The 15,674-nt window shown below is 40.1% G+C and overlaps 1 protein-coding gene across 2 annotated transcripts in view; it reads right to left on the reverse strand.

Moving 5' to 3' along the window:
- Positions 1 to 4,185: 4,185 nt before the first annotated feature.
- RCOR3 (REST corepressor 3) overlaps positions 4,186 to 15,674 on the reverse strand; it is a 74,227-nt gene continuing 62,738 nt past the window's right edge. For both annotated transcript variants that reach the window (XM_089677802.1, XM_089677803.1), the window contains 2 exons: positions 13,506 to 13,747; positions 4,186 to 9,656 (listed from right to left, as the gene is read on the reverse strand). In XM_089677802.1, the coding sequence (XP_089533928.1) occupies positions 9,312 to 9,656; positions 13,506 to 13,747 (587 nt within the window). In that variant the 3' untranslated portion in view covers positions 4,186 to 9,311. The remainder of the gene's footprint in view (positions 9,657 to 13,505; positions 13,748 to 15,674) is intronic.

A 15,674-nucleotide genomic window follows, 5' to 3' on the forward strand; every position in this document is an offset into this window, starting at 1 on the left:
TAATATTACAATCAAACAGGCTTGTTCTGGGTCAGGGAGTCAATGTATTGAGCCAGACTATCCCTTGTAACTGTCCGACAAATTGCATTTTCAAAAGTTCAGCAATGCCAGATCATTATATTTTTTTTTACAGACAGGTGTATTTCCAATGTAGAGTTTTGCTAAATAAAGAGAGCACATTTTTGAAAAGGAAGCATATATTTTAGCTTTACTAGGGATGAAGAGGAAAGAGTTCAACCATTTCTATGTACTTGAAGGCTGATTGACATCAACTCATTCCACAGAATAACAGACTATGTGAAGTGTGAGTTCTTATCTGAAATCTGCAGGCCTGAAGGGCCCATTCACTGTGGTAAGGCATGTTTTACTTCATTGAGGTGCCATTTTGAATTGCAACCCAACACATCTACAGGGCGCAAAAAAAATAAATTGCTCACAAGCACAATTTCTCCATGCATTACTTCATTTCAAGTGTGAATGGGACCTGTTTGTTAGGTAAGGTGCTGCCCCTTAATCCTAGATTTCTATGGTGCACCTAATTACATACAGTGCATCTAGAAAGTATTCGCAGCGCTTAACTTGCAACATTGTTATATTACAGCCTTATTCCAAAATGGATTAAATTCATTTTTTTCCTCAGCATTCTACAAACAATACCCCATAATGACAACGTGAAAGAAGTTTGTTTTGAAATCTTTGCAATTTAAAAAAAAAAGAAAAAACAAAAAAAAAACCACCACATGCACACAAGTATTCACAGCCTTTGCCATGACACTCAAAATTGCATCCTGTTCCCACTGATCATCCTTGAGATGTTTCCACAACTTGATTGGAGTCCACCTGTGGGAGATTGTTGATTGGACATGATTAGGAAAGGCATAAACCTGTCTATATAAAAAGGTCCCACGGTTAACAGTGCATGTCAGAGCACAAACCAAGCCATGAAGTCCAAGGAATTGTCCGCAGACCTCCGAGACAGGATTGTATCAAGGCACAGATCTGGGGAAGGGCACAGAAAAATTTCTGCAGCATTGAAGGTGCCAATGAGCACAGTGGCCTCCATCTGTAAATGGAAGAGGTTTGGAACAACCAGGAATCTTTGGCCGCCTGGCCAAAATGAGCGACTGAGGTAGAAGAGCCTTAGCCAGGGAGGTAACCAAGCACCCAATGGTCACTCTGAAAGAGCTCCAGCGTTTCTCTGTGGAGAGAGGAGAACCTTCCAGAAGAACAACCATCTCTGCAGCATTCCACCAATCAGGTCTGTATGGTAGAGTGGCCAGAAGGAAGTCACTTCTCAGTAAAAGGAGCTTGGCAAAATGCACCTGAGGGACTCTCAGACCATGAGAAACAAAACTCTCTGGTCTGATGAAACATAGATTTAACTCTGGCCTGAATGCTAATCGTCATGTCTGGAGGAAACCAGGCACCGCTCACCACCTGGCCAATACCATCCCTACAGTGAAGCATGGTGGTGCAGCATCATGCTGTGGGGATGTTTTTCAGCAGCAGGAACTGGGAGACTAGTCAGGATCAAAGGACAGATGACTGCAGCAATGTACAGAGACATCCTTGATGAAAACCTGTTCCAAAACGCTCTAGACCTTAGGCTGGGGCAACGGTTCATCTTTCAACAGGACAACGACCCTAAGCACACAGCCCCCATAACAAAGGAGTGGTAACAGGTCAACTCTGTGAATGTCCTGGAGTGGCCCAGCCAGAGCTCAGACTTGAACCCGATTGAACATCTCTGGAGAGATCTGAAAATGGCTGTGCACCAACCTGATGGAGCTTGAGAGATACTGCAAAGAAGAATGGGAGAAATTGCCCAAAAATAGGTGTGCCAAGCTTGTAGCATCATACTCAAAATGACTTGAGGCTGTAATTGGTGCTAAAGGTGCTTTAACAAAGTATTGAGCAAAGGCTGTGAATACTTATGTACATGTGTTTTTTTTTTCATTTTTTATTTTTAATAAATTGCAAAGATTTCACATGGTCATTATGGGATATTGTTTGTAGAATGTTGAGGAAAAAAAATTAATTTAATAAATTTTGGAATAAGGCTGTAACATGACGATGTGGCAAAAGTTAAGCGCTGTGAATACTTTCTGGATGCACTGTATCTTGATTTCAGTTAAGGGTTTATACTTTACACAGCCTTCAGCTTTCCCATAGAATTTATGGAGCTGAAGACTGTAAATCACATAGCAGCCCCAAAAGTAAAAATGGACAAATGTTATTACGTTTTGGAAAGATTTTAATGCTCATCCTCACCTGACAAATCTGATACTGAAAGACAGGGCAATGAAAACATCAGGTCTTTAAACAGAATAATCTGTCTGGATCCTTCATGCTTTTTACAAACTCTTGAGTGTATCCATAGGGCAACAGTGGACACAACATACACACTATTCTCCATGCAAACACTACGTAGGAGAACAGCCATGCTCCTTAGCATATACACAGTGTCCATTGAAATCTTCTGTCTCTATAATTCCGCCAAGCAATTTAGAAGGCAAGAGGGACAATTTCAAAGACTGAACAAGCATACTGCAAAGGTCATTAGACTGGTAAACCCCAATGGAGCAGAAACTAGCACCGTGAACTTGTACTACATAAATCACTGCTTACAATGATGGAGGAATCGAAATACAGGAAACATTAATATCATGGGAGTTGCTAAATTGGTATTTACAATATTGTTGCACTGCCTTGCTTTACAATATCACATTTATCAGAGAAAGTAAGTGGATTTTAAAATGTCCGTCTACCCAAAATAGATTTCAGGTAAGTGATGGTATAGTAAACTGCCCAACAGTGTTTATAATTTATATGGACTCCGCTGTTGAGATCTCTGCATTTGTATGCTCTAGTCCTGGCGACTCAGGGAATGGGGGGGGGGGGGGGGGGGGGTGTCAATCTCTTGGATTTTGAGTTTTAAAAGGAGAATGTAAATCTCAAACATGAACATTTCATTTAATCTACATGTTAGTGCACTTTATAGAAATCTGTACATTTTAAAAAGACCAAAAATAACTTAGTAATCCTGATATGATGGTCCATGTTTAAGCACTTGTTACAGGTGACAATGTTCTGTCCCCATCTCCTGATTGTGTTCCTTCATTCTCACCCTATCCCATGTGCTTCCAGTGCAGACTATACATAGCCCTACCAGCACTCAATATGCAGACATGTTCACCAGGAACCAGCAATGATATACAGGTACCATTGGAGCATATGGCTATAGACAGGACACCGCTGCAAAGAAGCTGCTGAAATTCAGTAAAGGATGGAAAAAAAGCTAAAAGAAGTATAGGGTTATAAAAAACAAAACAAAAAAACATTCATACTCACCAAGGTGGATGCAGCATCGCTCCAATGCTGCATCTGTCTCCCGATTATTTTATTCTACAGTCTGAGACCTGAGTGATCAGTAGTCTTTGATCACTCAGTTCTCAGTCTTTAGAAAGCCAAGAACCTTTGACTGTCAGTCACTGGCTTTCTGCCCTGGCCCTCACTGGAGTGCCAGACTGTGGAGGTGGCGGGAGCAGCTGGCTCAGGCTCTCAGTGGCTCACCGAGAGGCTGAGACAACTATTGGTCCAGGCAGCTGAGTGGATGTTTTCAGAGCCTGGACCGGCTGGGATGTCAGCTGAGAGCAGTCTTTAGCAGAACTAAGTGCACTCCTGTGATCCCTAGAACAGCCAAATCTCTTTTGGCTGTACCTCTCCTGTGAGAGCTCAGCGGTCATGTAATCGCCGAGTTTTCACCCTTAGAGCCAGCAGGGGAGCGATGCTGCATCCACCTAGGTAAGTATAACTGGGGGGAAGAAAGCCCATACCTCTTTTAAAGAGATGTATTTTTCGCATTGGGAAAAAACAAACACACACTACAGCGGTTACCTGTGCTTTAGAAAACTAAATCCAGTTTGGGTTCAAATTACTTTAATATTTAGGTGAATGCAATATGTGGGAACATTCAGCAACAAGAGGAGTCAAACCCCAGGAATGTCGGGAAGCTGCAGAAAGATCTCACTGTTCAATGCCCAATCAGAAATAAGAAACCGGCAAAAAATCCAGCCAACCAAACCCCATCTGTAACGGAAATATAACTTTTGGGTAGACTGACACTTTAATGACAAAAATAAAAAAATAAAAGACAAGTTCATTGAGAATGTAATTCAGGAGCAGTTAACAAACAATAAATAATTTATTTAAAAAACAGTATTCCTTTTCAGAAAGGGAGACAGAAGTCATCAATTTTACACATAGTTCTGAGTAAACCAGAAACACCGTTGACAATTCATCAATTTATACTGGACGGTCACATACAGAAGACACAAAACAGTTTTTATCATAATTACACCAAGACAAACAGCAAATAAATAAACAATAGCATGACAAGTCAAGCATGATCATTTCTTCCACCTAGGCCATAGGTATATCTTACAAATGACAGTTGATGTGCACTTTAACAAAAAATTTAATTTATCGCAACTGCATTGTGAACCGTGAGGCCAATTTAACTTAAAGGTGTTTTTTTTTTTAGAATTTACACTGAATTTTGGCAAAAGAAATCTGCTATGGTTGTTCTAGGTATAATAGGTTTGGCATTAATTTAACATCCCAAAAATTAACCCCATTAAAAAAACCCTAAACCAAGGCGACTATTGCTTTACCAAACATGCTGAAATAAACTGGCAGTGTTAAAACCGTACATATTTGCATGCTTCTCCTGCTGCCTGTGCTGCTGAACCCAAACTTTTGTGGAAAAATCCTCCTCTGAAGTGTTGATTTGCTGTGCCCCTGCAGCGCTCAGTAGTACTTTCAGTTGACCCCTACATCAGGACAGGACACAATAGGTTTGTGGAAGGAACCACTGAGAGCTGGGGGAGACAGCAGATTGACATACCTGAAAGTGTCAGTTTTAGAAGACACTTCATAAGGAGGATTTCCTAAAATTTCATTAAACCCACATCATTAAAGCTAATCAATAAATCCTGTTCATACGCACTATGGGATTGGATTTCTAGATTATGCAAAAAAAAAACCCACACACTTGTTGTTCCTGTTGTTCTCTGTCTCCCCCTCTTGTCTATGCCCCTACTGCAGTTGGGAATTTTTCAGAGCAGTGTTGGCAACTAGTGCACATGCTCAGTTTTCAGTGCATTTCTAACCCTGAGCACATCACATCTGAGCAGCCCATAGGACTATAGAGTCACACATTTGAGCATCTACACAGTGGTAGATTACAGCCCACTCCCTCCTGCCTCCTCTATGCCCACTAACCAGTTAAACACAATGGGGGTGGGATATTGCCTGTGACTGGCAGAAATCCGCCCACACCATGTTATCGCAAAAAACAAAAAAAAAAAAAAAAAGATTTAAAATATATACTTGTATGACAATTTAAAACAGTTTATTGATATTATTTATTTTTACTCTGTATAAAAACTTTTTTTTTTCTTTTGAACATGTGACCAGCAGCAGAAGACTAGAAGTTCTTCCTGCCACTGTTTCCTTGCAGACAGAATAGGAAAGAAGTGTCATGGGACAGCTGTATATCAATTAGGAATAAAGGTATTTTCTTTTTAATAATTACTGTGCCATCCTCCGTATACAGGAAGATAAAGGATAATGTAAGTGATCACTTTAATAGCTGCATGGGCAGCGGAGAGGTAGTTATTCATATCTTTTACAGGGTCAGCTTATTTCGTAACGTTTGATAAAAGTGAAGTCGCCTTAAAGTGGAACTGTGGCCATTCAAATATTCACAATTTTAACAAGCCATAAATAAAATTTAAAAATAAATCCTCACTGACCTCTGTAGGTGGAGGCACCGTGGAGCTGTGGTGCCATAACTGTTCAGGCCGGGCTACTGGACCAAACATGTCATCACCAATCAGGCACAAGGGTATGGGAACATTTAGGATTATAAGGTATGACATTTCTCTGCAATTATACTGCTGCCAAAAACACCACAATAGTCCTGTCAGATCAAATACAGTTCTACAATTTTTTGTACCCTACAACTAAACAGTTATTGGTTGTACTATGGTGCAGATATCCAATACCAACAGAACTGTCATGCCATCACTAGCACTAATATCACACAGAAAACTGTAAACGAAAAATACAACAGGCCAAAAAATAAACAAAAAAGCAAAAAACAACATGGACAAATACAATGATCCCAACTAGAGGGCAATCAGAAGTGCTTCCTAGCGATAGATGAAAAATCTAAATCATAGAGGAGAATCAGAATTTTCAGTGTAGAAACGTGATGGAACATTCCGTTCTGTGTTCATTGCATTCATTCACAGGCAACTGCAATTGTCTTACTGAATAATCCCAATAATGTGTGCAATGAAGGAAGGGAAATAATAAATAGAATACTAAATATATACATTATTTTTCAGTTTTAAGCCATTGATAGAGTGAAATACTGATGACACAAATTGACAAGGACACGAACATGATAACTACACTTCACTGTTATGTTAAAAATAACATTTTAAGTAGAACAAATAAGGAACAACAACACTTACTGAAGTGGACCCATGAACAACAGATACTTCACCAACCAGTTTATGAGAGCGCAACTTGGCCATTCGATGGGAAGAAAGGGGCACGTTCAGCCTCATAATAAAGGACAACAATATGCAGCATTTCACAGCAGCCAATAAGAAATAACCAATCATCTGTTTAAAGTGGAACTAAACTGCATCTGGGCACCACAAATCTAAAAAAGTAATTTAATTTGTATTTATTATTCACAGCAAACTCACCCATCCATGTTTCCATGCTTTGTTTTGTTGAGAAATCACTTTGAAAACCACCCCCTAGTATTTCTGGCCGCGGCCATCTTGAGTAAGGGCAGATGATTCATGTGGCATTTACTTGCTGGAATCCATCTACTTTTAACTAAGCACACCCTCCTACCTGCATGCCTGAGCTAAGAAAAAAAAACAAAAAAACAGTCCCCTCCTAAAGGCTCCTGGGATGTATGACACCATTTGCCTAGCCTTGAAAACCAGGAAGTAACAGGAACAAAAAAAAAAAAAAAAAAGTTTAAAAAACACAAGCAAATATGATATACATCCTATCTATCCCTACCTCCACGATTAAGTCCCGTGGTCGGGGTGAAAACACATTGAGAGCGTGGCTTTAGATAAAGCTGGCTGAGGTCGCTTTCACCAGTTTACGACTGGCTTTGCTAGGTGTGCGGGGTTTGGGATCTTTTACTATGCATATACTTTCCTATTCATTTACTAATGCTAGCAGCAGAATATTAAAAATAGTCAATGTTGATTGGGAGAGTGAAGGTCCAATTTAAAGAATCCAAGAATGATGATTGGCAGATATAAATTGCTGCAGGAATACCCAGTCTGCAGAGTGTACTATTACAATGGTGGAAAAGAGACTGGATGTGCTGCCTATAGCAGCTGATCCTAAAGCTCAACGTTAACCTATGTGTACTTTAAAATGACTACACTGCTGGCAGACATGTGGATCAGGCATATGAAAATGCCAGCATCATATTCATAGCATGTGTGCTCTAATGTGCAAATAGCATTTTCAGGAACTGAAGCTGTGCCCATTCCAACCTCCTCTCCACCCCACACACTATTGGTCAGTAAGGTTGCCAATCTTAGTGACTGACTAGTAGCATGGAAGGGAGGGGGTGGAATTGGGTGATTCCAGTCATAACTTAAGTTCCAACTTTGGGTGTGCACTACGCTCTATGAGAACATATCTATCTCAGTAGCTTAGCAACTTTAAAAGTACGAGTTCACCTTTTTAAAAACAAATAAAATGAACATTTTTTTGTAGTTAAAAAAAATAAATAAATGTGCATTCATTTATTTACTTTATTAGGAGCCTGTAAAGCACTGCAACCATGAGGGGTGCAATGTCAGGCTCCTGCGGACTGTCAGTGTAGCTGTCTGCTTGTACCTCGTATGGGCTGGCAGTTACTGAAGGACAAGAAGAATCAATGAACTACTAGAGCGCTCACCAACCCCCTGGTAGATCTTCATTGAGAACTACAAGCAGTACTTGAACTCTGAATGTATGACACGGGCAGATGGGCAAAGCCCCGCACGGCCACAGTTTTAAAAAATTGTGACAGGTGCAGGGAAATGATCCCCAGCCCGCTGTCACAAGGGTGATTTAGAGTAAAGGGGGGTGGTTCCTTACAGAGTAACATGATACAGGTGAAATGAGTAATATATTAGGAAAGGTGAACTCATCCCTTAAATCCAATTCACTAATAACAGAAATTAGTTGCTAAGGTCAACTTTTGTCGCCTTCGTGATCTTTGTGTAATTTTTACTTGTATGATAGACAAAGCGGTTATGTTTGTTTATTTTTGGTGGGAGGGAGAGGGTTATCAATCAGTTTTTGAATTCACTAAGCACAAGCAACATGAACACTTGCTGAAGAGCAATTCAATGCAACATGTAATATGAGTTAGTGAACTGTTAATGCAATCATGAAATACTGCAATCATTTTTAACTTGCAAAGGCCCTGAATTTTCCTTTAATCCTAGCCAGATGCTTTTTACATGTGTGTTTGTACACACTGCTGTAGCTACATGTTACATGATGGCGCCTCCGATGGCCAATGTTACAAAACTTGTCCTGCTCTTTTGCATTCCTCAGGAACTGGTGCTCTCAGTAAACCATATTACAGACAAGGCCATCTAAATAAGTAATATGGCTTGGTGGACTACAATTATGGCTGGATAAAAAAAACAGAGGCCCATGGACAGTCAAGACATCTCTTCAAGCTTTGACTTAAAAGATACCTCTTATACCTGTAGGTGACGGGTTCACTTTAATGCTGGGTTAGCGACATCATGGTCATCTGTGCTCTGTGTGCATGGTTCACTTTAACACTGGTTAGCACAATCAGATATGTTTTATAAATCTTCACATTGCACATCACTTAACCATTCACAAGTTCATTTGAGAATTATTGCATAATATGGTCAGCCAATAAGTGCACGAATACAAAACACATAACAAGTAACAGATGAATCTAGAAAAAAAAACAAAACAAAACAAAAACACACACTTTGGTGTACAAGAGGTTTACGTCTGACTCTATGTATATAAAAAAGGCTACATTACATTCTGTATCAGTTTAGTGTATGGTACAAAAATCCTTAACATCTGAAACGTCATGATCTTTGTTAGAAGTGGTAGAAGGATTTGTCAAACTTCGGACAGAGGCTCCAAAACTGACTCTTCTCTCTCAAAAATAGCTTATTAAAAAGTTCACCTTTTTAAGCTGAGAACTTATCTGCATAAAATCAATGCATTGTCTGCTGTGGTTCGGTCTGAATCCCAATAAGGGAAGGCGGCTGCTGACCAGAGCTTGTGGTCACGACTGGCCTTGGGTTCAGACGAGGGGGCAAGGAGCTAGCAGGCCGAATTAGAGGAGGAGGCGGCTGGTTGAGGGTGGGTCTTGGCTGGACAAAGCGAGCCTGCTGCTGTAGAGGTGGAGGTTGCCGATGTAGGGCTGGGGCAGCTGGTAGTGAGGGCCGAAGAAGAGGTGGAGGCTGGTTCAAGGCTGAGGCTGAAGCTGCCGGTGCTGGGGCAGAGGACTGTTCTGGAGGGGACTGGCTGGTTGGAGGAACTGTCTGGCTGTTCTGTACCTAAGACAAAACAGAAAGGAAAAAAATCCATTTTCAAGTTAAATCCTTTAATAAAGGATTTCTGTACTCACCGTAAAATCCTTTTCATGAAACACCTAGGGGGATGCAGAGAAGATGACTCAAGGTAACAGACCCCAACTTTAGAAGGTATAACAATGAGAAACTGAAAGACATCCTCCCTCCTAGATCTCCCTTCAAATCCCACCCTTCTATAAGTGAAAAGGACAAGAAACGCGTACACATTTTATAAAAAACTGTACCCAGTACTTCTCTTGGCTATGGTGGGTCTTTCAACCAGGCTTCCTTCAGAGGTTAAATACAGCAAACACTTTACTCCTGCGCTGGGGATGCACTCAGCAGACACTTGGATGACAATGTAAATGTTCTGGAATATGCACTGCTTGCTGCCCTCAACGGACCGGGGTAGTCCAAAATCACTGAATGCAAAAGGAAAAAAAAAAAAAAAAAAAAAGAAGGAGGGCGCACTGGCCTAGTGTATTATCGTTTAAAATATATAATGAAAGAATAAAAAAGTAGGTATCATACTCACAATGGACATATAAAAACACAGACACATCACAATGAACAAAAGTGTTCAATTCATATAGCATCTGAGTCCACAACCATAGAGCCCTGGCTGACGCGTTTCGAAGACTCAGCCTCTTCCTCAGAGCCAACCTGGTTGGTTTCGAGGACTCAGCTTCTTCCTCAGAGCCAACCTGGTTGGTTTCGAGGACTCAGCTTCTTCCTCAGAGTCAACCTGGTTGGTTTCGAGGACTCCGCTTCTTCCTCAGAGTCAACCTGGTTGGTTTCGAGGACTCCGCTTCTTCCTCAGAGTCAATCTGGTTGGTTTTGAGGACTCCGCTTCTTCCTCAGAGCCAACCTGGTTGGTTTCGAGGACTCAGCTTCTTCCTCAGAGCCACCCTGGTTGGCTCTGAGGAAGAGGCTGAATTCTCAAAATGCGTCATCCAGGGCTTCATCGTTGTGGACTCAGATGCTATATGAATTGAACACTTTTGTTCATTGTGATGTGCCTGTGTTTTATATGTCCATTGTGAGTATGATACCTACTTTTTTATTCTTTCATTAAATATTTTAAACGATAATGCACTAGGCCGGTGTGCCCTCTGTTTTTCTTTTGCATTCCTCCAGAGGTTGCTAGGGGTTCCCCACAGATAAGTTCTCATTGACACCATTGATCATTTTAGCTATCTGTAAGGGGGTAACTTGTCCCAATGACAATGTAAGAAGCATTCTTCCCACCGACCATCACACTAAAGTATCAGGAGTTGTAGACATAGTAACTTTGGCAGGGGTTCCCTGAGACCAGAAAGTTATTTTAAAGAGGTTCTCTGTGTTGAAAAGGTTAAGAAAGGCTGATCTAGAGGCTTTTGGAGCCAGGGAAATCTAAATAAGCCATAGCTGCTGCCTTCCACTGTTTTCTTAACAGCAGTAAAATTATGGAAAATTGCAAACCCAGCATCAACTAAGTAAAAGGAAGCTGCATGTGAACCAGAGTACACTGTAGGGTTGCTTCTGCCACCACTATTTTATGGGTCAACGCAGTTTTACCACTAAAACTGGAATTCAAAATAACTCCTGTTTCTCACATGGTCTGTTCCTTTCCAATTGCTAGCTCTTTCGAGGCCAATAATACTAAAACAATCTTCCAAGTTTTTATAGAAGGTTTTTAAATTTGAAAAAGAATGGGTTTGATTTACTAAAGGCAAAAAGGACTATGCAGTTTGCAAGAGCAGTTGCCCCAGAGCTTAGGAAATGAGGTGAAGCTTCACTTCGTAAAGAATACCCAATAATATGCATGGAAAATAGAAAAAAAAAAAACAGCATTATTGCTTGCACATGATTGGATGATGGAAGTCAGCAGAACTCTTATCCTCATTTAGTAAGCTCTGGGGCAACTGCACTTGCAAAGTACACAGTCTATTTACCTTTAGTAAATCTACCCCAATGAGTTTCTGAGGCTGGAGCCAGAGATGCTCTCAGATGAAAAGAAGCTTTAGGGCAAATGCATGCTATAAAACGGAGAGCTGCAAGAGCGCTTTACTGGTCCGGTAGCTCTCCGTTCCCAGCTGCGGTTTCCTGCTCTTTGTTTTGTACAAACTTTATTTGTAGTGTACAAAACATCCACTTCAGTCACGGCAATGTACAGCAGTAGGATGCCCTGCGTTCTACATTGCCGTGCAATTTGGCATGGTGTGCCACAATAAAATGCAGCATGTCTGCATTTTATCGCAGCGTACTACAGAGCAGCCATATGCAGCATTGCAGTGTGAACAATGGTTTCCTGTGTCTCCTTGCAGCGACAAACATTTTACAATGCAGTAAAACGTCTGGCACCACATATAGGGTGAATAGGCCCCTAAATGAAAGCAGTACAGGCGGCAGCTCAGAACTGCACATAAATGCAACCTTTAAAACTAAACTCTGGCCAAAACTTTATTTTTTCGCTTTGGACAAAATGCACAATTGTCACCACTTCTACCAGGCTCTCACTGTACTGTCCCCGTTGCAGAGATTAATTTATTTCTTGCCGTTTGGTCTGTTTAACATAGTAGTATAAGCTTTTTGTTCACGTTTTCTTAAAATAGCCAAAAAATACCGGTTGCTCCTGCTAGTACTTTGCCCTTCTTCCTGTTCTCAGGTGACAACGCTACTCATAACATTCTAATCCTCTCTTGGCGCTGTCAGTATCACATGAGTATTCCATGCAGAGTGTCATTGTAAGTCAGTGGCAAGGCAGCATTGGAATTGTAGTTCTAAAGCTGACAGCAACATCACTGGCTCTAGTCAGACGCTCTAGCTTAGAACCCTTCTATGACCCAGGGGTGCACGCAACTTAAACTTAAGGTAGTACATAAAAATGGGTGAACAGGCAGGATTTTTAATGCAGAAGAGACATGCTCTGTCTCTGGCATTAAAATGACCTTCTTGCCTGTCCGAACCTGTACAGGGAGCGGCACACATGCTGCTTACTGCAGAAATTTGGCAATGCGAAACCAACAGAACTCCCCTGCATACGCGGGAGTGACATCATCCCTGTCCAGCAAATAGAAGCAGCAGATGCTTGATACCTGGAAGCCAGCAGCTCGAAGATGTCAAAGTCTGGAGGGATGTTCCAGGACATGGCATCGCTGGAGCCAAGGGGAGTATAGTTCTGCTTTAAAATGAGAATTGGGGCTATGTGAAAAGTATTTACTGAATATTTATAAAAATTAAATTCTATTTTTATTTTTATTTTTTAAACGATGTGTGGTATGTTTGTTTATGATTTAGATGTGTACTACTGCCTGATTGTTTCAAATGCTGGTCTTATATTTACTTTACCCTCTCCGCACTTAAAAAGAGTAATGGAGGAAAACTAGTTGGCCCTGAAAGCATATTACAATGATACGGTCACCTCCTTATAGGACTACATATGGAAGACCACTAGAGTGATAGACTTTTCAGCATTTTAGTACTCCATATATCTTTCAAATGTGGCCTATACCTCAGAATCATCTTCTCAGTGTCCCTCTATGTGCGGGAAGAAAAATAAAAGTTTATAAAACTAAAAAAAAAAAAAAAAAAAAAAAATACATGTTTATATGCATTACATAACAATGTATAGTCTTATCTAATAAAAGTAAAAGTAACTTTTGAACAAATATAATATTCATATAAATATATAAATGCATACATTACATAAAGATAATATTCAAGTGTAGACAATTACAGAGCAGCATTTTACACTGCTGAATACTACCTATTTATCAATAATAACTACAAAAAAAAATGGAAAAAAAATAAAATAAAAAATGACATGTCTGAGCTGCGGGTACACAAACACACCTCATCCTCTTCATCAGTGCTCTTTCCTGATGGTACATGAGAAGTGTTTTTTGTGTCATCCCCTAAAGCAGAGGCATCACCATTAGAGGCCTGGGTTCCTTGTTCTGCTTCCCATTCCTGCAATACCTCCTCTAAGTTAAACCGACGCCTGTAGTTTACAAAGAAGTTCTTCACTTGACCCACTGTCTTGTTGCCAATTACATCTGCAATAGCTTGAAAATCTTTACCATATTTGCGGACACCTGGAAGGCAAAGTACAACATTCACCAAAGACGGCAGGCTCATTCGAGTGTTTTGTATGTCAACATATTGTGTATGGCTGCAATTTTGGCTTCTACAAATCTTGTGGCAACATGATAGGGATAGTTCTTATATATTCTTTGGAGGACACTTGTTGCATTTACAAAATAGATAAATATACACAGGCAAGTACATTTCAGACACTATTTAAAGCAACTTTTTTTGGGTTAAAAATATATAGGAAGGAGTCACGTGCCATAGAAGTATTGTACCTACCTGTCATACCACCCGTTCTTCAGAACTTAGCTCTTGAAGAGAAATGGCCTCTTCACATCAACGCAGTGTGACAGATACCTGGTCCCCCCACTGTGGTTCTTTCTGCTGGCTCCTACACCATTACAGGACACAGATGTGATGTAAGGGTGAGTGGAAGGAACCACAGTGGTATTGTTGGGGACATAAGCATCCAATACTCCTGGAAGTGTTGGATGTGAGGATATTTCAGGAGGCCAAATCTCTTACAGTGAAGATCAGAGGAATGGCAACAGTACAGGTGAGAATACAAATGAAGAAAATATAGATGCCGCGCTCTATCAAGACCGATTACCTGTATATAGTATAAAAACTGTATTTGCATTAAGTCTCTAATAGCTGCATGATCTTTTATGTGTAACCATACATGATTGTAATACCAATAAATACCCAAACATGTGTTGATAATGAATAAATTAAATAAAAAAATATATATATCAAAATTGGTGACATCACCATGGATCCTTACATGGCAAGCACTGGTAGTGTATGTGAGCACACCCGAGAGGCTGGTCTATTATACAAAGTGCAGATTGTTTTTAATCAATGTGACTGCATATTGAGCGCATATTAAAGTGTTTATTTTTATCAACGATAAAGCACTATGCACTTTTCTCTATTTACATGATCCGTATGAGGAATGCTTTAAGGGCTGGATCAAGGAAAGATCTGAGGAGGGAGAGATCCATATGACCATTCAGGCTTACATAATAGCCCTCTATCTGCAACCTTCACCTGCATCACCTCAGACTGATAGGAAGGAGAGCACACAGATATTTCATCCCTGCTGAACTCTGCACCAAGTTTGTTTTGCGCTTTTGCACAAAATTCATTGAATTTTTACCTTTTATTTATTTTCCGTATTTTTCGATTTTTATTTTTGATATTTATTTCTTAATTGAATATTTAATCATCGAAGGACACAAATTTGAATAATTTTGCACAGACTTTTTATTTTTTTTTGGTTATCACCAATTTTGATATATATTTTTTAAATTCATTTATTCATTATCATCAACACATGTTTGGGTATTTATTGGTATCACAATCATGTATGGTTACACATAAAAGATCATGCCGCTATTAGAGATTTAATGCAAATACAGTTTTTATACTATATATAAGTAATAGGTCTTGCTAGAGCGCGGCATCTATATTTTCTTCATTTGTATGCACTGATAACTCACATTTATGAGGGTGAGCAAGATAGCCTGCGATCTTATTGATAGAAGCTGTTTATTATACACCTTATTGGCTCACAAGTAAATTTTTAATATTCAGTACAGGTGAGTATAAAGTCCTTTATGGCATGTGGTGCTTTGCTACATTTTTTTACTCTAGCAACAGAGCTGTATTAAAGGATTGCCAACTTAAAGCCATTACTTCAGTTTTGGGCAGATGGTCAGTAGGTTGGGTCACCCAGTGACTCCTTTTAACACTTGGAGGTTCTTAGACCACCCAATGACAGAGATAGGCAAAGTCAGAAACTCTGATAGGAGCTCTCACTGCTCATGCTGGAGAGTCGGAAACTTTGATGGGGACAGCTGGTCTTAGAGGTCTCAAGAAATATAAGCAAACAATGGGTGACTTAGACCACCTGCATCCAACCATAACTGA

The sequence above is a fragment of the Staurois parvus genome, unplaced genomic scaffold (assembly GCF_062004578.1).
Source record: "Staurois parvus isolate SC_StPar_1 unplaced genomic scaffold, SC_StPar_1.0 ptg000192l, whole genome shotgun sequence".
Classification (NCBI taxonomy): Eukaryota; Metazoa; Chordata; class Amphibia; order Anura; family Ranidae; genus Staurois; species Staurois parvus.